This window comes from Gopherus flavomarginatus, chromosome 14, assembly GCF_025201925.1.
Source record: "Gopherus flavomarginatus isolate rGopFla2 chromosome 14, rGopFla2.mat.asm, whole genome shotgun sequence".
Lineage (NCBI taxonomy): Eukaryota > Metazoa > Chordata > Testudines > Testudinidae > Gopherus > Gopherus flavomarginatus.
This window is the reverse complement of record NC_066630.1, coordinates 8249260-8275120: the sequence shown is the minus strand read 5'-3', so window position 1 is coordinate 8275120 and position 25861 is coordinate 8249260. Positions and strand designations below refer to the sequence as shown.

Below are 25861 nucleotides of genomic sequence, written 5' to 3'. Positions count from 1 at the left end.
CGAAGCTGCCCTGGGAGGAGGGACCCAGCGCTGCATCCCCGGACAATGCCCGACCTCCTCAGCCTGCTGCTGGCCGCGCTGTGCCTTTTCCTGGCCGGGTGGCTGCTGCGGAGCCAGCGCTGTCCCGCGGCCCGCCCGGCCGGCAGCTGCAGCCGCTACTCGGCCCCGGGGAGTTGCTTCCAGCTGAAGAAATGGGCCATGTGGGGGGTTCTCTCCCTCGCGTTCCGCCGGCGCCGGAGAGCGAGGGGCGCCGCCCGGCGGGCGCAGACGGACACAGGAGCCGGCCGCGGGGCGGAGGAGCGGGAGCGGCTGCAGGGACTGGTCTGCGATGCCCATGTGAGTGCGGCCCTTATATCCCCGCCTGCTAGGGTGTCCCCAGGGGGCTGGAGCCCGGCACCTCTCCGGGATCAGGGAGATGCGCAGGACTGGGACCAGCGCCTCCTCCCGGCAGATTTGTGGAGATCTTAGGGGCAGATTCTTGGCTGGTGTAACCGTGTAAGGCTCCGTTTAAACACCTGGGCTTCCCACTAGAATCTGGCCGGGTTAGGGCAAAGAAATTAACCATCTAGCTTTGGGTAGAGGCATTTCATACAAAAACATGTTGGTCATTACCTGAGTCCTGCTCCTCTTCCTTCTGATTGTTGCACCCTCTTGTCCTGTCTTCTCTTTGTAAGTTCCCCTTGGCAGGGATGCTTCTGTCTGTGTGTCGGTGCAGTGGGCATCTGATCTCAGTTGGGGCTCCCCCACGCTTCTGTAATGCAGATAATAAATATTATGAAGCCACTGTTGCAGGAACTAGAACAACATTGCAGGGCCAAGAAGCTAGAGATGAGAAAGTGCTGGCAAGTGGGTAAGGCGGAAGATGCAAAATAGCTAAAGATGTAGGGTAACATCTTCATCTGGTGTAAATGAGTATTGCTTCATTGAGGTCAAGTTGATTTACACCAGCTGAGGATTTGGCCCACTGTCACTATCTACCAATTTGCAACATTTTCTAAAGGTTTTGAGGAATCCAGAATTTCCTCTCTTTTTCAAGCTGATTGTCATCACATTGGCATTGTGTGTGGTTTTGATGGGCAGGGATGGTGTCCCTCGCCTCTGTTTGCCAGAAGCTGGGAATGGGCGACGGGATGGATCACTTGATGATTACCTGTTCTGTTCATTCCCTCTGAAAGACCTGGCCTTGGCCACTGTCAGAAGATAGGATACTGGGCTAGATGGACCTTTGGTCTGACCCAGTATGGCCGTTCTTATGTTTTATTTTGTTTTATTTTTTAAATAAAAGACTGTTTTTAAAGTTGGTGTTTGAGACACCAGGACACAAAGCAAGTCATGAAAATTGTAATAAGTGATATTGGATGTGCATCTTAAAGTAGGGCTGGAATAACCCTTCGTGTTTTTGTCCATTCCAGTTCTGTGAAAGCCCTTTCTGTGGCAAGGACAGAGATCGCCTTCCAAAACTGTGCTCACTCTATGACCAGACAACACTCCGACACCAGAGTGGTCTGAAAAGTGGTTCAGATTGTAACCTTCACCTGTCACCCAGCGTTACCCTTTTCCTTGTCAGACTGAGAGCAGTGGAGCACCTCTTATAGTATGCTTCCAGAAAATCCCAGCAATGGTCCTGAAACTCTCTCTCCAAATATCTATTTTGACAGTCTAATGCACTCTGCTTTGCACAATATAGGACCCAATTATCAAACTTGGCTACCTCAAGTCACACACATACATGCATATTTAGGTGCTTAGATGGGCACTTAGTCACCTGAAGTAAGTATTTTTAAGCATTATTCTGCGTACATTTTTCAGAGGCAGGAATCTTTCCACACCCAAAATGCACAAAGAAGTCAGGTTCTGCATGTGCAAACCTGATTTCAGAAACTGCATCTGGTGAGGGGTTGAATAATTTGTGCATGTATACAGCTGAATTTGAAAATTTGGGTCTAAGCACATAACACAGGCATTAACATTTATCATTTGGACCCATAACTAGCTGATTAGGACTGTGATTGGATTTTACTGAAATAAAATTCAAACTTCCCTGTAAATCTGAATATTCTGCATACAATTTTGAGCTACTATCTCAGCTTGACTCTGGTGTAACAAGTGCTAACCTGGGTTTGGAACCACTTCACACTGGATGCTGGGGCTAATAGCAGTGCTGTTTGCCAGCTGGGCAGATGTAAAGTCAGTCTGGATCGTGACTCCGAATGCCTGGGGATATCAGGCATGCTAAAACATATGAAGCACAAGAAGGCCCAGGACGAGGCCTACAATAATACATACAATAAATAATCATTTTGACTTGAAATGTGTCAAAAATCATCAAAACGAAAAGTTTTGATGTTTCTAAAACGAAATTTTCCCAGCATTTTGGTCTGGTTAAAAATGTAGAAAACTTGTCTTTTTTTGTCCTGGTTTGGGACAAAGCAAAATGCCAAGATTGTAGAGTTTTTTTAGTGAGTCATAAATTCCATCTTCTGGCCAGCTCTAGGTGACCACTCCCAACACACCAGGCTACACCAAAGGAAAGGCACAGGTGCTCCCAGGTGGAAGTGATCAATGTTAAAAGGAATGAAAATTTGGTTGTCGATGCTCTGTGCAGGAAATACGTCAAAGTGTTTCCCCAGGGTACTGGTCGAGCACTCTAGAGTTATACTGTTTCTTTTAGGGAGAGATGTGACACTATTCATTGCAAAACTAGCAACCTGGTTGATTTAGAACAATATCAGGCTTGTTCCAACAGACCACAGTGCCAGGGTTTTCAGTCATATTTTCCTTCTCCTACAACTTCCTCGCATTGTTTCTAAACTCCAAAGTCAGCAAACAGGAAAAAAAAAAAGTATCAGGGTCTAGCGAGCTAATAAATGGAACCATTGCACAATCCGTTAAAGTAATTGCTGTGGAATGAAGAGATTATTTTCTGTCCATTTCTTAAAGAGACATGTGGTCGTACAAATATTAAAAGAGGAAGAAGCATTGACAGCTGATTAAAAATAGTGGACTGGGAGTGCGCTCACTGACCAAGTATGACCTTGGGCAAATCTTTTAACCTCTTGGCAGCCCTGCATAAATAGAAATGAGAATACTTACCTACTTGCCTGAAGTATTGTGAGGCTTAATGTAATACATTGCTATTTGTAAAACACTTTGAGATGCTTGGTTGGAAGGGCCTTGGGGGTGGGGATTGCAGGTGTTAACTAAAAGCAGTCTCTGGATCAAGTCCACTAGTGTCATTCTACGAAGGACTCACATTAGGAAGAAAGAACATCCTACATCCTTTGAGTAGAGGGGAAACTTAGCTGACCTGATGATTTCTGACATGCATAATCACTCTTCCCCACACACCTCACTTCCCATTTGTTCTTTGTTCTCTTTCTCAATGCTAAAGCATTTTTTCCCCTTTACCTTTCTGTAGGCCCTGGATTCAGTTTACTTCACTGGGTTGACAGAAACTGACAAGACTTTTGTGATCACTCGTCTCGGAAGACGTCCGAATGGGCTCTGTGAAATGTGGCTCTTCCTCCGTGTGGATGGAATTGGAGAGTTTGAAGTAAGTGGAGAGTGAGAGGAAAGTAGGTGGCTGGAGTTTTGGGATAACTTTCAAGGGGGATGTTCGTTACCCATCTGGAATTTAACACTGAGGTATGACCCCAAGATTATTATTCTATTATCAGTGGTAGTGCTTAATGACTAACCCAGAATGGGGCTCCATTGTACCAGACACTGGACAAATGGAGAGTAGACAGTCCTTGCCCCCCAGAGTTGACAATCTAGACAGACAGGACAGACACAGGGGGAAAGATGAGGTATAACATACAAGCAGAGTGAATAATGTGATGGTCAATTTAGTGGCCAATATAGATCCCTGAGAGACTGCTTAAAGAATGGATAAAAAGTAACTCAAGCAGAGACTAAAGTTTTCTACCTCTTCATAAACATCAGCATCTGGAATTCTGTGCAAGAACGCAGTGCTATGACTAAGGTCAATTACAGGTAACGTGTCTGTCCCTTTGTTTCCCCTCACCATGTTTCAGTCTCTTTCCCCATCCTCTTGTTTCTCCACCATCCTTCAGCAGCAAAGGAGGTCTTACTAGCTCAACATGGCTCTACGCCACAGCAGCTCTTTTCCAAGTGGCTCTGGCAGCAGCAGTGTGAAGCAAAATACAATTGTGATCCCAGTTCATCCATTACTGGGACATAAATGATTCACTCAGCTGTAGGGCACTATGCAGGAGGACAAGGAAAATGCACCCCTTCCATGTTCCTGCACCGAATTAGCTGTTGCCATGATCCTGACATAGTGTGTGATTTTGGATTAGTGAGAGCTGTTTAAACTAAAGTTTTTGGTGGATTTGACCTTTTTACTGTTCACAAATTGCCCGCAAACTGATTGTGACTTAAAATTGAGCTTGTAAGATTTCTAGGAACATATTTGTGCTGTGAGCTGCATGCTCCTATTTAATCTGAGTGGTTGCTCACCTAACTGATATGGTAAGGTTACCGTTCTGTCATTGGACAACCTATATTTTATAAACAGGTGCGTCAAGAAATCCGTAAGGTGTTGAATATTTCAGGTGACGGACAAGGAGCATTTTAGGGAGACACATGTAGGGCTACTTATTTCTTGCAAAAAAAAATAATTAAATCTGTTCCTGGGTGTGTTTTGGGGTTGGTTTTTGGTTTTTTGTAAATGGATGGATTGTTTCCTGACTGTGGAATACAGAAAAATATAACAGATTTTTTGGCTGTCTACTAGACAACATATTTTAGTTTCTCCTGAGTACTTCTGGCACAAATGCCATCATTTGCAGGTAAAGAATTATATGCACATGAATAAAAGTTCTTTTCTAAACATTAACGGGACTAAAAAGCAACAGTCTAAATGTTTGCAGAAAACCAAACAAGTTAGGATCTAAATACACTTCTTATTTTCATTACAGTAACACTTAGAACCACCAAAAGCTAGAAGAGCTTACGGTCTAAATAGATGAGATGGACACAGGATGAGAGCACGGAAGTATTATCATACCCATTTTGCAGATTTGGAATTGAGGCAGAGGGACATTAAGTACTTAACTGAATTGAATCATAAGTGAGATTTAGCAAACATGCCGATATATTTTCCCACTGTTTGCCTAGCTGAGGTTAGGGAGATGTGTGTATAACCTGGACTCACTGCTCTGAGTTTAGCAGTTGCTAGGCAGTTCAGTTTCATTATCTGTTACCTAGCTAGTATTACCTGCAGTAAATACCTGGTGATTTGAACAGGATGGTATTTCAGACTCTATTATGGCAGATGAAACTGAAGTCTTAAAACAGTGATTGAAAACTGCTGAGTGTTAGAATAAGGAGGCACAACTGGTTCGTGGCTGGGACCATATGTATGCAGTTGATAGAAACCCCATTCTTTCGTAAACCAAAGCTCTGTCAAAATATTGCATATAAAGCTATTTTTACAAGAGGGAGTGACACGGGGAGGGACTCACAACAGATGCAAATCTCATTAACACGAAGTGGTGTTACTAATGTGCACTAACTGCAGAATCAGGCCCCTGGGTTGGTAAGAATTCTGTTTGATGTGTTCTGCAGGAGTAATTTCAAATAATAATAATGTCTTTACCAGCTGCATGGTCCTCTACAGCTCCTGCCACCTACAACATTCCCCTTCCTTTACCACTGTCGCAATATCATCTCTTTCCAAATTTCATGATAAAACAAATTTTTCTCCCTTTCCCATGCTATTTCATTTTTCTGTACCCTTCTATTATCAACTCCCATGAGTGTATGCCTGTATGAGTATATGTATTAGAGTGGATTCACCCTCTATTGCTTTTTTACAACATGACTTCCTCTAACTTATATGATATATGCTGTCATATATCATATATGTACATGATGATATATCATGTACATATATGATATATCATCATGTACATATATGATATATGACAGCATATATCATATGTTATATCATATAAGGCTTTATGAGCCTTTCATAATGCAGTTTACATTTAAAAAGTTGTACAGAATAACTGCATAGGGTGAAATCATCTCTCCATTGACATCAATAGGAGTTTTTTGTAACATTCTTTGAGATCCAGTGATGAAAAACGCTATACAAAAGCTCGGTACTATTATTTTGCCATCGACTTCAATGGGGCCAGGATTTCCTCCATTAAGTTTATAACTGTGAGCAGTTCCATTAAAGTCTACATAGGGAAATTGACTGGCAGAACGATAGGAATAATGATGGATGGATGGATGGATGATGGGATAAAACTGGTTTTATCCTGGTATAATCACGCTGGTCAATTTTCCCATGTAGACAAACCCTAAAAACAGTGTGATAGTAATGGTTACTCTTGACAGTGTTTGTATCATGAGGTCCTAGAATAGTAGTTTACGATTTCATTCCATTTACCATTTGTGCTGTCTGCAGTAATTACTTGATATTCATCAACTCAGGTATTTTACATGCAGTTTTCTCCTCTGTGAAATATGTGGAATCAGAAAGCTCTCTCTGTCAATGTTCTTCCTACCACAGATGAATAAATTATGTCCTCACCTCTGCCTTACCCCCACACTTTAATTCAATGAATGTTTTACTGAATTGTCTCTTAGCACCCAGTACATCCGGACATGATGGTGAGTGATGAATCTGAAAAATGCTGGCGTGGCGGAGGGCTGATGATTGAGTGCTTACAGCCACACAGATGCTGGAAAATAAAATTCAATGGACGACTCAGGTATTATCATATCATCTCTGGGGGGCAGAGGATTGCTAAGACACCGGACTCAGGAAAACTGGGTCAGTCCTCAGATCTGCCAAAGACTTGCTCTGTGACCTTGGAAAAGCCATTTATCTCTTTCTGCCTCAGTTCTCACCTGTAAAATGGGGATGATGATAATGCATTGTTTGTTACTGCCTTTTGTCTGTATTATCTATTTAGGTAAGTTACTTGCGTGGTCAGAGAGTGCCCCTCACAGTAGGACCTGGATCTGTTTAGTTAGAATGGTTACATGGGATAAATCATGCAACTACAAAAGAGGTTTCAGGACAGGTTGTGTACAAACACTTACAATAGCCTTTTCCCCGAGCCTCAGCTAAACTCTGCTGAAGCACAAGCTACAGTGCTGTCTGATCAGGATAATTTAGAAAGCATAAAACGGAGTTCGAAACTGAATTCCATTTCTTATTATCACCTTCAAATCCTATTCAAAGACAGCACCATACCACGTGGTAGCTTAGTGTACAAATGTTTACATTTAATACAAACAGCTCAAGCATTTTAACCAGTACTTGGAAATATATTTAAATAATTTTCTATTAGGTAATAAGTCTAGCAGTGTAGTCTTCTAATACCAACTTTAACAAACTCTGCTGTTGATATCATGCAAGTAGAGTTTATAATATCTGCATCACAGTGAAGGGTTTCAGCATAACATTTACATTTTACTTTAGCTCACATACACTCATTCTTGCCCCTCTGATCTTCTTCAGAGATAACTTCTGGTGTGATCTAAAATATACAGTGTCAATGATAAAAATTTCAGGCAACAGCAAGAACTGAAGTGTCTCTTATCTTGTCCATATCCAAACACTTCTGCCTAGCCAGGAAACAGAAAAAAATGTGGTCTGGGGGAGATCCTTCTGCTAACCGTACTCAGTCCTTTGTTGACAGACGACTTGCTCTCTTGAGATTGTGTTTCAGATGGGAAATCTGTAGCTAAGGTGTTACAGGTTTTGAGGCTATGGCTGAAATATTCAAATATTCAAGATGTAGCTAGACCCCTACTGGAATTTACAAAAGCACTTGAGCATGTTAGTTGCCTATTTGCATCTTTAGGCCCCCAAATAGCTGTGAGGATCTGGGCCTAGGAGTCTGACTTTTAAGGACTACACCTAAATCACATTTGAAAATGGAGCTAAGGCTCCTAAGTCACCTAGGGGCTCTTGAAAATTTTACTCCAAGCTACAACACCAGACACATATTTTGGCTTTGCATTATCATTTAGCCAAGTCCCCTGAAAACATCTTGTAGCAGCTATAATTCTCTGTCCTCCACAAGATCAGATTGGCTCAGCTCTCACAATGAGGATATGACTTGCAGAAGTGCCAGCCTATAAAAGTTGGCTACCTATGTTGGCTTCATAAAAGCTATCAAGCATGTTTAGTACCTACAACTCTTCTCTTTAAATTTTTTTGGTTTGCCTGCCCTGCCCACATACAGAAACAGGTGATTTTAACAAAGCCCCTCCTCCCTCTCCATTGTTGCTTTCCCATTCGTTGGACTTAAACTAATGAAATGTTGCGATATAAAAGCATATGGGTTACACAACAGCTCAGTAAATGAAAACGGAGAAGTGAAAAAATGTAAGGAATGTTGGTAAATAAGGCTGCTGATACAGAAACAAGGCAAGATAACAACATGTCTGATCTTCCAGAAAAGGACCGTATCGGCATCAGTGGAATGAAGAGGAGGGCGAACTTGTCCACGTTAAATTCTCTTTCCAGTAAGAGCATGGCTGTTTGATGCATCCATTTTTTTTTGTAAGAGTACAAATAATAAGTTGTGGGCCAGATCTTGACCCATTCTAATTCTGCTTAAGTTGTGCACGGACCTTGTTTTGTCTTTCAGCTCAGGGTGAATGTTCTCCTGTATGTATAAAAACATTTCCATTTAAATAACTAATATCATTTATTGAGGATTGGCCTGATAAATACAAATCCTGTTATCTAATCATTGCCTGAGTGTGCTGTTAATCGATTTGTCATTTTATTAACTCACTACAGCAAAAACTTTACTTATATTTTGGAACTTTTAATTTAAAGGAAAGCTGCCATATGCTTAATTGTCAAAGTTAGGCCTTTTTAAAAAAGTTTTATAGTCTCCTGGTGCATCTAGGTGCCACTATTCATATATTTTCTGTATTTGTGCAAAAGTGATGGGTAAAAAAAAAAAGAGTAATGAACAACCATAGTTTTATAGTAAGGCTGCTATGGCTATAATCATCTAGTTAGGAAAGAGAATTCAAGCTGACTAACACAGAGCCACTGTCTGCTTTTGCCTATCTGTGGACTTGGAATTTTGCATGCATATCCAAGGGTGAGATTTGACACATCGCATCAATGACAGAAATATATACACAAGGAATTAAACTGAGCAGCTCTGTGATGGACTGTGTAAGAAACAAATCCAATGTCTGTATCATAGCAAGGGTCAAAACTGGTAGGGAAAGGAATGTTGTAATCTAGAGTTAGACACACATTTTTATAGTGTCCCTTAAAACAACCCACAACTTGCCATCTCCCTTAAGCAATCTGTAAACTGGGAAAAATCAAGCTTATTAAAAATGATCTTGAGCAATATTTAGAATTTTTTTTAGTTTATTAAGATTAGGGTGACCAGATGTCCCGATTTTATAGGGCCAGTCCTGATATTTGGGGCTTTTTCTTATATAGGTGCCTATTACCCTCCACCCCCATCCCAATTTTTCACACTTGCTATCTGGTCACCCTAATTAAGATTATATTTTCAGAACCATTTTTTTCTAAGGGCTGTATTCTCCAGAGTACTTTGATGATATGTGCATGCAAATAGTGCACAGAGCCCACTCTTCATGTGACTGTCTGCCTGCTCTGATATGCTGCTGGGAAGTGACAACAGCATGGAAACAACAGGCAGATATAACTGTGTCTTCACTATGGACTTTTGCCAACACACAGATGTCAATCAGGGATTGTATGTCTTCACACCCCAGCCCATCATGGCTTTTTGTAGTATAGAGTTGGCCTGTGTTTGATTTGTGGTTGCCTACTCTTCCTGATCTATAGGGTGTGGCTACTCACTTTCCATCCAAATTAATATTCTGCTGACAAAAGGACATGGCATTTGTGCTACAACATGGAGTGTGTACATTACAATAGATCATGAGAGAAAACGAGGCAGCAGTATCACAGATTAGAATCTTTTGCTATCTCCACTGCGATTCCAACTTGATGAGTAATTAGCTGACATGTCCAGTGCTGCTATGCAATAATTGCATCTTTGCATCATAGTTTCTCCATTGATCCTTTGTTCTTTTTCCTAGAGAATTGTAATATCTAGAACTATTGTAAAAATCAGAAGATTCTAATCATGAGAAATACAAAGGCACAAATCCTGCAGACAAACTGAAGCTTTGTCAGAGTCACGATTGCAGGGTTTGACTCAATCCAAACTGAAAACTGATGAGATTTTGCTTTCTCTTCTTTTGTAGCTGGACTTCCTTTTCAGATATATTTGACTTTAACCTTGACAGTCACCCGAAAGCGTTTGCACATGCCTTTGCTTTGGAAAAGTGGAGTGCAGAGTTCTTCCGGAGAGTCAAAGAGTGAGAGACAGTTTTAACTCTTCTGGGGTTGATGGTAACTTTTGCTTTACTGGCCCAGCTAGTATTACCAGCTAGTTTTTCCGCAGACCAATTCATAATAAAGCTGATCAGATACAGTCAACATCTGTGTAAGTTTCTGCCTTTGTTCTGAAGGTTGTGTGTATTTTTATTATTTTATAAGAATATTTAATTTAAATCTGTACATAAAAGAACTTTGCTCCTCCTGGCCTAGATGAATACATAAGATACATTTTTATTGTAAAATACGGTAGTCACCAGTAAGGAGTCAGCATTTGCCAATAGTTGCTATGCACATAATTTAGACCCCAATCCTGGTATGCATTCTGTGCAGGCCCCTCACTCACCTGGGATCCCATTGGCTTTAGCGGGGCTTCATGTGAGTGCAGGGATCTGCCCTTTGTAAGAACAGGACCTTCGGCGGCAAGTTCTTTGGGGCAGGGACCATTTCATTCTTGGTGTTTTTTACAACATCTAGCACAGTGGGATTCCGATCCTGATTTGACCCTTTCTCTCTACTGCCTAGCACCTGGTGTAGGCAAGTGTGTGTCTGTGAAATGAGTAAAAAATGCTACTCTGTCTCTTCTGACATGGCAGCGTTTTACGCCCACTTCGTGCAGGTGTAAATTACTACCCCATTACACCGAGGCAGTCTCTACACCGGGAGCTAGGGGCTGTGATTCACCTGCTCATGTGCACACACTCGCCGTAGCTCCCAAGAGTATAAATAACAATGTCGTTGTGGGAGCGGCAGCGGAGCATGGCCGAGCCGTGCCAAGTGTGAACTTGCCTGAAACTGGTGCTCAGCTCAGCCTTGCCACCGCTGCTGCTGCTCATGCTGCTGTGGCTGCACTGCCATTTATGCTCATGCTTGTGTACATGAGCAGGGGAATCACAACCCTCGCTCACACCGTAGACATAGCTGATGAGGCAGAGAAGAAAAGACCTAAGAAAATTGTCTCTCTTATTCTAAGTACAGGGAAATACAGTGAGATCGTTGTTGACATATGCTGACTTTTAAGTGCAACTACTGAACTGTCGCTTTCATAGGGAAAAAAGAGGGCAATTATTTTAGGAGGGGAAGAACTTCTTATAGCTTCAGGGTGTCTTTTTGTATAACCTGTTTATAGGCTAAACAGTTCGTAGCAATATTCTTAAAACTCAAAAATATGTCTGACAACTTACAGCTGGGATCCAGATGTTCTGAAATCTGTGTGTCTTTCATAACAGTATCAGCCCTTCTCTAATTGGGGTTTGGGGAGTGTGTTTGAATAAGAAGCTTTGTTTCTTAGCTGCATGATCTCCCCCCCTTACTTTTTTTTTTTCCCAGAGATGGGGAACAACATTCTCGTTATGAACAATGGGGCCAGTCTATAGGAGAAATTGAAATTGAAGGTCATGGGAAGAAAGAGGTCTCTCTGAGAGGCGTTCGGAGCCACTCGTATGGTAACAATATCCTGAACGATTAAATTACGTGGCAACCTAGAGGTTATCACTGTGGCTATTAAGTATTGCGGCATAATCACCCTTAAGTGTGACTTGTAAAATGATCTGTTTCATGATTAGATCTACAACTGTTTAAGAAAAACTATTTTGCAGCTGAATTTATGATATGCAATGATCAGAATCTTCCCACTGCAAGCTCATTCGTGATCTCTCACTTTAAATGCCAAACAAAGCTTGTGCTGGGAGAACACGCTGTCTTGTGACCATCCAGCCGCATTCCTCTAGCAGAGGGAGTGCCTAAAACTTCATCCCTCTCCATGGCCCATATGGCTGAGAGACAATCTGAGAGACTGACGACTCCTTCTTTGTCCAACCCCACAATCGGAGCCAGCTGACTGCTCTGAAATGGTGCTAATGTCTGGCTAAGGGGCCCACTAGGGTCGAAGATTCCTTCCAGCCTTGCATGTAAGCATTGTGTGCGCATAGGATGGGGGAGCCGTGAGTGGGGTATATAAGGCCCTACAACCTCCCCCAACACAAGTGTTGTTTGTGAAGAGCTCACTCTGAGCCCCCTCGATTCACAGGCGTCCCTACCTCCCTCCACTTCGGCGAGGGCGTCTGCTTCCTCTAGGCAGCATTAGCCTCTATGGTTCCTGCACAATGGGGAAAGGAGTTTAGGATCCATGGAAACCCTTACCATAGCAACAGGCCTGTCCCCAGGATTGGTTAGGTCAGTGCAGAGTGAGGGGGCTACACTAGCCTGTTGATACTAACTCAATTAAGTATTTGAATTAGTTCTAAAGAGCTTTCCTAGTTACAGCAAAGAAGAATCTATCCTGTGGGGGTCATGCCACTACCCTGGAGTCTATCCTCTGAGCTGCACTGGGCAGGCAGATACCTACAGCCATATAGCCCTGCTCGCTAGCTTGGGGCCTTGAACAAGTTAAAGGGGAATGTTTGTCCCCTAGCTATGATTGCGGCTAATTAACATTAGTCAGGTCTCAAATTAAATCCTTAATCAGAACAGTTACATTGATATTTCTACCTACAGGCATTTTTATAACCGTAGTATGTGATTGCCTCGTAGAGCATTTATCTGGCTAAAGATAAGGAAACCAGATACCTTTATATAAATGATTGTGCTTAAAGTGCTCAATAAAGGTGAACTTTCAAGCACATATTCTCAATTTTTCCCCCTAGGCATCCGAAACTGGGATGAGATTTACCGATATGTCATGATTTTGATGCATTGTGAGGTAGGTCTTATCGTGCCTGTCAGCACTCTGGAGATCAAATGCAAACTTCACTCGACTTGTAGGATATGTCTGAACATCCAGAAGCAATATCCTAGGAGGAAATCAAATCTCATAACAGCCACATCTTTAGACCTTGCCTTTTAGCAAGTTGTCTCTTTGCCAAACCTAACATTAACACTCCCTGAACAAGTTCTTAGTAGCACGTGCTTGCTGGACTCTGACCTCGTTAAGCTTATTCAAGATGTTTGTTTATACAGTGAACACACAAGAAGATTAATGGCAAATGGTCATCCTGAGATAGTCACATTGTGCAATTTGCTAGGTGCGTGGGTAGGCAGTTGCCATCCTCTGAGACATCAGATAACGGTTCAGATCCTCTGGTCTGTCTGAGCTGTGCTTGGCACAGAATGCCTGCCACCCCCTGTCCCTCCCACTTCAAGCCATTTTTAAGTTCCTTCCGTTTGGTCTGACCAGTCCGATGCCTTGGTACAAATTTGAGCACAGCTCTAATTTGTCCTTGGCTGTCCACAACCCCAAGGATCTGCTCCTGCAACTGGGGATTGCCCCAGCCACACACCCTTTCCCCTGGGATTGCCACCTGCTGCTCCTTCCCCTGCCCCCCAATCTCAATTTGGGGGTGTGGCACAAAGTTACTGTGCAGGCTCTATTCCACCTGGGGATTCCCGTTGCACAAGGGAAATTTACAGGGGACTGGAGCTGCACGCTTTACAATAACTTTGAAGCTTCAGAATGTGCTACAGAGAATGAGTTCTCAGCGTGTGATTGGTGGGTACTGCAGCATTCGTTGTTTTCTCTAGAAAAGTTTATGCATGAGGACTCTAAGGATGTGGCTGTTAATGCTTTTTGAAGGTGATATTTCATTTCCTCTAAGGGTGTATGTCAGGGTGATACATATCCATTCTTGCCATTTTCCATTCCTAGGGAAATTGCTTCTAAAATATCTGTTTGTTTCCTCTCATGTTTCACTCAAAACTTTACATCTTTTGTTAGCCCCAATTCTGATTTGCAGCTTCTCTGTTATCAGGAACTTCACCACAGTCTCACTCTTGAAATAGCAGAAGAGGCGATTTAGAAAATGTCCTTATGTCTGGGATTCCCCCCTTCCCTCCAGTGCACTTACATTTATTTCACTAGCTTCTCAATTTCTCATTCCTCCTTTGCCAGGCATCTTGTTTTGATCTGGCTGTGAGTCCTTGCAAAAGACTGCCCATGTCTGTGGGTGACAATTCATCACTTCTGGGGACAGATTCTCAGCTCCTGTAAATTGGCACAGCTCCTTTGACGTCAATGGACTTGGAGCTACCCTGATTTAGACCAGCTGAGGGTTTGCAACGTTCTAAGTCGGGTCTAAAATGAAAGGCTTTGCAAATATTTCCATACTGTGTCTTTCTCATGATACATTTTTGTGGCTATGCTGAAGGAATGTGCGGAAACATCCCAGTATGAGCAGCTGGGCTAGTGGAATTATTCACATGGGGAATCCAAACTTGGGCATCTTGACAAGCAACAGTTTCTTAGAAGGCAGTTCCTGTATTGATACAAGTGTAGGGAATTCCAGAATGTCCGCATTTCAAAAGATAAACTCCCAAGCAAAGAAACAGAATGAGAGGACTCAATCTTACATGGCCAACATCACTTCATGCCCTGTAAAATCTTGTATGCATGAATGCAGTTGCCTTGATTAAACATGCAGCATTGTGCAGATATGTCGTAGGGTAGGACTGAGCCACTTGAGTATACAATTCTTATCACCAGCTGATACCCCCCCAGCAGTTTGTTTACAGTTACGGAGTGTATGCCTACAGTGAACACCTCCCCATCCTTCCAGCAGTGAGTCTCACAGCCTGGATCAACTGACTCATGCTACGGGGCTTAAAATAGCGGTGTAGACATTCCTACTTGGGCTGGAGTTCACACTCTGAAACCAGGCGAGGGTTTCAGAGCCCAGGCTCCAGCCTCATAGCGTGGGCCCAAGGCAGTTGAGCTGGGCTCTGAGACTGGATCTGTTTTTTGCAGTGGACACATAACCTTAGAAGTTAAAATTATTTCCACCTTTTGATTGGAAGCCACCCACATCTTTGCTTTGATAGGAGGGAGAAAGTGTTTGACTGGTAGATGGTTGGCCCCCTTCCTTTGTGTGTATATGCAACTCATGATGCGCTGAAATTTACACGACAGTGGCAGGAAAGGAACATACTCTAGAGGCTTAGAATCAAGATAGGGGCAGGTATGAAAAGAAGGAAGGCACATTTGCTTATTTATTTAACATTTTTCCTATGTACTGTTGCCAGACACTTCTAGTCCTTAACTCTGTGTCGGCTTTCATTTCTTTCTGCTGCTACTGCCTGTACTCATTGTACTGCTACTGCTGGCTGTGTGGTCCTTCTGTCCTCCCTTTGGGTATCCTTCTCCCATTCATCTCCATGGCTTCTTCCATGCAATGCCATTACACTGTGCCAAAACAGCCTCTCTCTGAAAACACATAAAGCCATTAAATATCACCGCTGCATCAAGGTTAGTCCTTAATGTCTCTGGTTTGAATTGTCTGCCTCACATTTACTGAATGCTCTTCACGGGAAATATAAAATGTCTAGTACTTAAGTTGATATATCAAGAAAGTTTGGCAACATGCAATAGTAAAATGCTACATAAACCTTCTCTTCTCTGGAATCTCTCATTTTAGGAGATCAGTGACTTTCTGGAAGAAAGTGGCAAATAGGAATTATTTTGATTAGTAGCATCATAAACTCAGGTGTCTCCTTTGCTCCAAGCAATTAGAATACTTTCCCAGCTCTGCTCTTTTTCTTACAGGATGGGACGTCAGCCCACTTAACTATTATTTGTATACCAGCAACTACAACACAGTAAGTTCAAGCTGCATGTGTAACTTATACTTGTCTTCTTCTGCACTGGAATGGCCAGATTTTCTTCCAGACCACAGCCAGACCTTGGTTTTTGTCCCCACAGTTTTGTGGTTGCAAATAATCATGAGTCCAGCTTTCACCTTCAGTTATTTGCAGTCTCTGTTTAGATCATTCAACTGTCTAAGTGTATGATTTACAGACACCAGCTGAGCACTTCCAGAGATCCAAGTTATTTTATGTGCACTTGCAAGTGAAAGATTGGAGGCAAGCATTTAAAATCTGTCCTTTTGTAGTTGGTGTGATACTAACGTAGCTATTAACAGAAAGAACTTACATAGCATCTGAAATCTCAAAGCACTTTACTAACATTAATACAATCTCACATCAACTTCATGAATCCAGGGCCGCACAGAGGGGGGGCAAGTGGGGCAATTTACCCCAGGCCCTGGGTCCTGCAGGTCCCCTCCCCCAAGAATATAGTATTCTATAGTAATGCAACTTTTTTTATGGAAGAGGCCCCCGAAATTGCTTTGCCCCAGGTCCCCTGAATCATGAATCAGGACACATTATAACCATTTTACTGATGGTCAAATTGAAATGGAGAAGTTAAGTGACTTGCCCAGAGGACACAAACAAATCAGGAGTCATTGTGGGGAAATAAATCCAGTAGTCCCTGTCTTTTTACATTGAGGAATCAGTTTACAGCTTAAAGGCAGGCGGTTTAAAGTTTCCAGTGAAGTGAACTAGTGTGTATGTTTTCAACAAGTATACTCTTGCAATATTTAAACTCAAATTTTAGAACTTCCCTTCCTGGATTTGATGACTTCTGGATTTTTAGCTTAACATCATCTTTTCTCAGATCTTCACAACCCTTTCTAGCTAGCCCCCCAGCTTTGTCATAAAATTCATAAAAATTCCCCTTCCCTGAAGTTCAAAAGAATTGCCATACTGGGTCAGACTAGTGGTCCATCTAGCACAATATCTTGTATTTGACAATGGCCAGTACCAGAGCCTCAGAGGGCATGTACAGAACAGGGCAATTTTGGAGAGATCCAGCCATCTTCCCCACTTGGCTTCTGGCAGTCAGACCTTCAGGGTCTCCCTGAGCATGGGGTTGCATCCCTGAGCATCTTGGCTAACAGCCTCTGATGGACCTATTCTCCATGAACATAGCTAGTCCTTTTTTTAATCCATTTATACTTTTGGCCTCCACAACATCCCCTGGCAATTTTGTCTTGTTGCATTAAACCTACTGCCTATTAATTACATTGTGTGACCCCTAGTTTTTGTGCTGTATCTATTCACTTTTTCCACACCAATCATGATTTTATAGACCTCTATTATATCCCCTTCATCATTTCTTTTCTAAACTAAACAGCCCCAGTCTCCTTAATCTCTCCTCGTACGAAGCCATTCCATACCCGTGATCATCTTTGTTGCCTTTCTCCGAACCTTTTCTTGGTCCACTTTTTTGAGATGGGGTGGCCAGATCTGGACAGAGTATTCAAGTGGGGGAACACCATGGATTCATATAGGGACATTATGGTATTTTCTGTCTTATTTTCTATATCTTCTAATAGCTCCTAATATTGTCAGCCTTTTTGACTGCTGACCCTTCTATCCAACTGGCTCTCCTATGTCTCTTCACTGTCTTCGTCTCAAGAGGCTCATTGTAAGTCTTGCCTCTTGCCTACTCTTGTTACTAAAGAGCAAAGACATCTTTAGTTTCCTTGCTCCCTTTCCCAGCATGCATTACTACCCATCTACAGTTCCCAGGGGTCCTCCGGGAACCACTCATCCTCAGTTCTGTGCTGGATCAGAATTAGGGTGGTACCTGCCTGTAGCCTCCCTTAAAGGGCCAGCATTCTGTCCCATGGAAGACGTTGTTCGTTTTAATTGAGCATCGGAAACAGTGACCTGCCCCAGCAGTATTCTGTGTTTTGTTTCTCTCAGTCTCGCTGTAGGTTATGTTCTTTTCCCTGATGGGAAGAAGGCTGGCATTGACTGGTCCAGTGCCTCCCTGGCTGAAATGGCGGATGATGGTTTTATCAGAGATTTATACCAAGTCAGTTTCACTGCAGGTAAGTTAAAGAAAGTCAGGTCATCTTCAGTTTTTTTCAGTACTAAACAAAATGCTTTAGCATCTAGGAAATAACTTCACTGAATTACAAGCAAGGGGAATTTTGCAGGATGCACTATTCAATTGCTATATTTTCCAGAGATCCCATGTACAATACAAGGAGGGGGAGACCAAAAATCAAACTAACAAGCATGTCCCCTCTCCAAACCAACCCAGCCAGCAGCGTTCCTAGTGATTCTAAAATGTTCTGGGAGTTAGGGCCTTGAGTCAGAGCAAAGACTCCAGGGCCTAGGTCAGGCTCGTGATGTGTGTGGGGAGAGGGGGCTGCAGTCAGCATGGCTTGTGGTCTCCTCTCTCACTAAGCTCTCTTTTCTTGTGTATATAGCCTAGCCCCAAGGGTGGGGCAGGGTGCTCCATGGTTGCACCCAGGCTATATTGGCTGTAAGTTCCAGACTGTCCCTTCACTAGTCAGAACACCCTGCTACAAGTCACTATTATAATTGTATTTATCCTGGTGTGGTTTAATTGTGTGTGATTACCTCTCAAAGGGCCAAGCTACCAGACTCTTTTTCACCAGCAAAGACGTACAGGGTATGTCTACACAGCAACTAGACACCCGCTTGGGCTTGGGTTGCAGGGCTGTTTCATTGCTGTGTGACTTCTGGGTTTGGGCTGGAGCCCAGGCTCTAGGACCCTGTGAGGTGGGAGGGTCCCAGAGCACAGGCTGCAGTCTGAGCCCCATGAACCTGAGTTGGCTGGCATGGGTCACCCACAAGTGTCTAGTTCCTGCATAGACATACCCACACGTGCTTAACTTTAAGCATTGACATAGTCTCATTGGCTTCAGTGAGGCTATTGAAGTGCTTAAGTATAAGCACATGTGTAATTCTTTGGCAGGCAGGAGCCTCAGGCAGCTGTACCAGAGGATTTCAAATCCCCAATTGCACTGAACATCCCTGTGTTGCTCAGGTTTAACTATCCGGGAAATGATGGTGAAATTTCCAATCTCCTTTGGTCAAAGCTCACATTTTGGCTTGGGGAACCAGCTGCTCGAAAACACTTAGAATGGTGGAGGGCCAAAGAAGCTTTAGAAAAAAATGTTCAAAATGTATACAAAATATTTAGAAATTTTTTTTTAAAAAAAGGTTTAGGGGTGGGGGAACTGTGTGAAATCAACATAAAGCTCTTGCTTGTTTAATCTCGACTAAGTACTCTGTCATATGGTCAAGGAAATCTGCCTACATTTTCCCTTCCTAAGGCGGCCAGTTCTTTGAGGTTTGTGCTATACTGGACAAGCAGGCTCGCCCTGTGGTATATAATGGTTTAACCGGAACAGGCGTATTCCATGAGTGCATTGCTGATTTCCAACTGAATCAGACAGTTCCAGGCTGGGGCTTGGTTGAATTTTATTACAGGTGAGATCTTGGTATACAGGGGTAGAGAAATTATTCTTATACTGAGAGCTGAATGGAGATAGCAAACTAATATGCTTTCCAACAAAAGGCACACATCTGAATTGCCAGCCGTGGCATTCACTGTTGTTTGCTTTCTGTGAACATTTGCACAAGCACAGTTTGTTCCAAAGAACATTTGTGCAAAACAAAACTGCCCTGAATACTTATGCATGTATTCTTGTGTCTATGTGTGCATCATAGGGGCTTGAATCTCCTGCTGGCATTGTGAGTTGGAAGGCCATCTGCTCTGGGAAAATGAACGAGACTATGTTAATTGGGTGGCCTGTCGCATTATGTAAATAATGAATCACAAGCATTATCCATTCACAAACAGCACTTTAGCCATCTCAAGGCTGAAATTTGTTCAGCTGAAAGATTTGTCAAACAATTGCAAGTAGCAGACAAAGTATGAATAAACTCATCTTTTGTTCATGGGTAACTTTGGACACAGCTCTGGTAAAGCTCCCCCTGCTGGCCATTCACCAGGCTGTTGTTTTGGGCCCACATGCTGTGTGGCACTGCCTCTGGTTTGGGTCTTGAGGCACACTCTTGGGGTGCAGCTCCTCCATTTAACACCTCCTTCTGAGAGCTGGAACTAGGCTCCAAATGCCTAGACCCAGTGACTTATGCCAGCTCCCCCAGAATCTCCAGTTGCTTAAGCTCCTTTCTTACAGCTCCAGCCTCGAGGTCACTCTGGATTACAGTTTACTTCTCCAGGGACACGTCATAGATAAAGCACGTAACACCCAGATGCTGCAAAAGTTATTTTAAAACAATTACTCTTTACTTGAGACATCACAAGAAATATATAGGTCTAAATTAAAGAATACAACATCTCTATCCCATCCCTGCCTCAGTTTCCTTACCATTCTGGAGTGTTCTTTAGGATTTGAAGCAATGTCTTTTCAGGATCCCAAGTCCCCCTCTCCTGCACCTCTCACATTATGGCTCCTTTTCTAGAACATGGAGTCTTCCACTCTTCCAACCAGCTTCCTTTGGCTTGGCTGGTCCCACAGTTCAAAGAAGACCCTCTCTGCTATGAAAGCATGCTCTTCTATTCCTCTCCTGCCTAAGATTCCCTTTTCTCTGAGTCCTTCTGAGTTTTTAAATGTGAGCAGTAGCTCCTGGTTTCGGTGTTTTCCCATTGGGACATTTTCCATTCTCCACTCCCCTACAGATAAACATGGTTGAATGGGTTTGCCAGCTCAGGCATCACCCTTAGCATACGCACTGTCCAGCCAGAGCCCAGCTGTTCTGGTTGACAACTTCTATTTGTTTATTCTGTGATATGTCAAGGACCCTACGAGCCCACGGTTGACTCACTACACAGTGAGGCCTTTGGTGATACAACCCTTGTATAAAATTAACCAGAATTCATAAACGATACATAGACAGGTTACTCAAATTGTCATAGCTTGTGAACAGGAGAAAAGGCTACAGTCACCAAATACATTTTTCACTGCAAATTGTTCGCTTGGCTGTGCTGAGATGTATGATTATTTCTGATTCACTAGAGAATCCAGTAAAAGATTAAGCCCAAGTTTTTCCAAAATTAGTAATGATTCCTGGGACTCAACTTCAAACATCTTAAAGGGTTATGATGTTCAGAGGACAGGTGCTCAGCACTTTCTGAAAATTGGACTCCTTTAAGGTATCTAAAGCTGGACTCCAGTGGAACATTAGTTACTTCTGAAAATTGTGGTCTAAGACTGTTGCCAGGTAACCAGATAGCTTATTAGACTCATAGACTTTAAGGCCAGAAGGGGCCACCATGGTCATGTAGACCAGTGGTTCTCAACTCGTAGCCCATGGGCCGTTTGCAGCCCAATCAGCACACAGCTGCGGCTCATGTGACATCCTCAGGGCCATATAAGTAGTATATAGTGTGCATGCAGCCCACAATGGTAAATAGGTTGAGAACCACTGATGTAGCCTGACCTGCACTGAGCGACATACATACATATTGAGAATGTAGTATTCATGACAGAAAGGCAGTCTTACTCCTTGTCTTCCCTACCACTGTGGCATAACATGCATAATTTCTATACTTCTAGAGATGCAGCTGGACAGCTTATTCCTAATTCTGGCTCTACGTTGAAGGAGCCATCCATTCCTGCCAGCTCCCAATTCACTGAAGAGCACTCTCTATGTACCAGGGACGTGGGGGGCAAAGGAGCCCAGCTAGATCAGCTCACATAGTTACAAGAGCAGCTCAGGAACAAGGTGAGTTTTCACAAGGAGCCAGCATCTTTCAACCTTCAGCTCTCCAGTTTCCAGGCTGTGGAGTTTTGCAGTGACATCTGTGTTGTTATAAATGCATGTATGTGGCAGGTCAGTCTTGGAAACTCAAGCTATATCATAGAATCATAGGACTGGAAGGGACCTTGAGAAGTTTGATAATTGGGTCCTGTATTGAGCAAAGCAGAGTGCATTGGACTGTCAAAACAGATATTTGGAGAGAGAGTTTCATAGAATCATAGGACTGGAAGGGACCTCGAGAGCTCATCTAGTCCAGTCCCCTGCACTCATGGCAGGACTAGGTATTATCTAGACCATTCCTGACTGGCGTTTGTCTAACCTGCTCTTAAAAATCTCCAATGATGGAGATTCCACAACTTCCCTAGGTAATTTATTCCAGTGCTTAACCACCCTGACAATTGGTAAGCTTTTCCTAATGTCCAGTCTAAACATCCCTTGCTGCAATTTAAGCCCATTGCTTCTTGTCCTACCCTCAGAGGTTAAGAAGAACAATTCTTCTCCCTTCTCCTTGTACCAACCTTTTACGTACTTGAGAACTGTTATCATGTCCCCTCTCAGTCTTCTCTTTTCCAGACTAAACAAACCCATTTTTTCCCCCAATCTTCCCTCATAGGTCATGTTTTCTAGACTTTTAATCATTTTTGTTACTCTTTGGACTTCCTCCAATTTGTCCACATCTTTCCTGAAACGTGGCGCCCAGAACTGGACACAATACTTCAGTTGGGGCCTAATCAGTGCGGAGTAGAGCAGAAGAATTACTTCTTGTTTCTTGTTTACAACATTCCTGGTAATACATCCCAGAATGATGTTTGCTTTTTTTGCAACAATGTTACACCGTTGACTCATATTTAGCTTGTAGTGTACTATGACCCCCAGATCCCTTTCCGCAGTACTCCTTCCTAGGCAGTCATTTTCCATTTTGTATGCGTGCAGCTGATTGTTCCTTCCTAAGTGGAGTACTTTGCATTTGTCCTTATTGAATTTCATCCTATTTACTTGAGACCATTTCTCCAGTTTGTCCAGGTCATTTTGAATTTTAATGCTATCCTCCGAAGCACTTTCAACCCTCCCACTTTGGTATCGTCCGCAATCTTTATACTTTAACCTTTTCACCTTATTTTCTTCTAAATGTTTGCGAATTGATTGCTTCATTATTTGCTCCATTATCTTTCTGGGTACAGAAGTTAAGCTGACTGGTCTGTAATTCCCTGGGTTGTCCTTATTTCCCTTTATATAGATGGTTACTATATTTGCCCTTTTCCAGTCTTCTGGAATCCCTCCCACCTTCCATGATGTGACGAACTGGGAATGTTATTAATGTGTTCTTTGAACACTGAGTGGGGAGTATTGACCTGGGAAGGTTGCAGCGGAGTTTTGCAGGGACTGTCTGCATTGGGGATGGGAGACTTTCCTTGAGGGAGGATACCTGAGCACATAATATGAGAACCCAGGAGGGGGGTTGGAGGCCAGGTGACACCTCTGCCTGGGAAACTGGACAAAGGGTGGTGGAAGAGCCAGGGCTGAGTGAGATGGCTGGAGGGAGTTTCATTTTGGAGCTGGCTGGGAAAATGGAGGGGAGCCGAGATAGGGCTCTGGCCTCCCTGCCCCCATTCCCCCCCCAAGAGGGACCTAACTCAGGGGGTCCTGTTGTCTGTACCTGCAAGACCGATCTTGGACTGTGTTCCTGTCATCTAAATAAACCTCCAGTTTTACTAACTGGCTGAGAGTCATGATGAATTTCAGGAAGCCGGGGGTGCAGGGCCTTGTCTCCCCCACACTCCGTGACACATGACTTTTCAAAGAATCGCTAATGGCTCAGATATCTCTTCAGTCAGCTCCTTGAGTATTCTAGGATGCATTTCATCAGGCCCTGGTGACTTGAAGACATCTAACTTGTCTAAGTAATTTTTAACTTGTTCTTTCCCTATTTTAGCCTCTAATCCTCATTTTCACTAGCATTTATTACGTTAGTTGTCCAATCACCACCAACATTCTTGGTGAAAACTGAAACAAAAATGTCATTAACACCTCTGCCATTTCCACGTTTTCTGTTATTATTTCCCCCCCCCCCCGCCCCGCCCTGGCCTACCCTGGCCTTGGTCTTCCTCTTGCTTCTAATGTATTTGTAGAATGTTTTCTTGTTACCCTTTATGTCTCTAGCTAGTTTGATCTTGTTTTGTGCCCTGGCCTTCCTAATTGTGTCCCAATATACTTGTGTTATTTGTTTATGTTCATCCTCTGTAATTTGACCTAGTTTCCACATTTTGTAGGACTCTTTTTTTGATTTTTAGATCATTGAAGATCTCCTGGTTAAGCCAGGGTGGTCTCTTGCCATACTTCCTGTCTTTCCTACACAGTGGGATCATTTGCTCTTGTGCCCTTAATAACGTCTCTTTGAAAAACTGCCAACTGTCTTCAATTGTTTTTCCCTTAGACTTGCTTCCCATGGGATCTTACCTACCAACTCCCTGAGTTTGCTAAGGTCTGCCTTCTTGAAATCTTGAAATCCATTGTCTTTATTTTGCTGTTCTCCCTCCTACCATTCCTTAGAATCATGAACTCTATGATTTCATGATCACTTTCACCCAAGCTGACTTTCAAATTCTCAACCAGTTCCTCCCTATGTGTCAAAACTAAATCTAGAACAGCCTCCCCCCAGTAGCTTTCTCCACCTTCTGAAATAAAAAATTGTCTCCCGTACATTCCAAGAACTTCTTGGATAATCTGTGCCCTGCTGTGCTATTTTTCCAACAGATATCAGAGTAGTTGAAGTTCCCCATCACCACTAAGTCCTGTGCTTTGGATGATTTTGTTAATTGTTTAAAAAAAGCCTCCTCCACTTCTTCTTCCTGGTTAGGTGGTCTGTAGTAGACCCCGACCATGACATCACCCCCGTTTTTACCCCTTTTATCCTTACCCAGAGACCTTCAACAAGTCTGTCTCCTATTTCCTTCTCAACCTCAGTCCAAGTATATACATTTTTAATATATAAGGCAACACCTCCTCCCTTTTTCCCCAGCCTGTCCTTTCTGAGCAATCTGTACCTTTCTATACCAATATTCCAGTCATGCATATTATCCCACAAAGTCTCTGTGATGCCAACTATGTCATTGTTGTATTTATTAACTAGCATTTCAAGTTCTTCCTGCTTATTCCCATACTACTCGCATTAGTATACAGACATCTAAGATACTGATTTGATTCCCCGCCCCCGATACCCTCCATTCTGTCTTGTCTCTCCTTTATCCCTGCTATAACAACCCAGGCTCCCCCCAAATTCTGACCCTTCTCCCAGGTCTCCATGTTTTCGACTTACCTGTGGGCTTTGGTCACCTGCCCACTTCAAACCTAGTTTAAAGCCCTCCTCATGAGATTAGTCAGTGTGTATTCAAATATGCTCTTCCCTTTCCTCGATAGGTGGACCCCATCTCTGCTTAGAAGTCCTTCTTCCTGGAACAGCATCCCGTGGTCAAGGAAGCCGAAGCCCTTCTGCTGACACCGTCCTCGCAGCCAGGCATTCACCTCCAGGATGCATCTGTCTCCGCCTGGACCCCTACCCTTGACCAGAAGGACTTAAGAGAACACCACCGGCACTCCTAACTCCTTCACCCTTACTCCCAGAACCCTGTAGTCACTTCTGATCTGCCGAGGGTCATACCTCGCAGTATCATTAGTGCCCACATGGATGAGTTGCATGGGGTAGTAGTCAGAAGACCAGATGATTCTTGACAATCCCTCCAACAATCTCCTTGATTTCTTGGTCCCTAGAAGTCACTACAAAATGGTCACAGAACATTTTGTGGTAAACTACCCAGATTTGTTAGTCTGTCTACAATTGTACCTGAAGCAGAATCAAAAAAAGTAAGAGACTGTGACAGCACTTCTTTAAAAGGGATATCCATCAGTTAACTCAAACCTACAACGCTATGTGCAAATATTAAATAGTCATACCAAAACTTCTAGTAGAAAGTTTATGGTTTATATCTAAGAATACAAAAATTTCTTATTAAAAATAAAGTATCAGAGGGGTAGCCGTTGTTAGTCGGGATCTGTAAAAGCAGCAAACAGTCCTGTGGCACCTTATAG

The 25861-nt window shown here is 43.0% G+C and overlaps 1 protein-coding gene across 1 annotated transcript; it reads left to right on the top strand.

The window, feature by feature from the left end:
• On the top strand, positions 1–25861 carry LOC127034424 (uncharacterized). Its single transcript, XM_050923269.1, has 12 exons — positions 1–336; positions 3419–3553; positions 6625–6749; positions 8449–8517; positions 10264–10377; positions 11726–11841; positions 13042–13097; positions 15930–15982; positions 17936–18063; positions 19321–19477; positions 21571–21739; positions 25193–25861. The coding sequence occupies exons 1-11, from the start codon at positions 46–48 to the stop codon at positions 21713–21715; spliced, it is 1389 nt and encodes a 462-aa protein (XP_050779226.1). The 5' UTR covers positions 1–45; the 3' UTR covers positions 21716–21739; positions 25193–25861.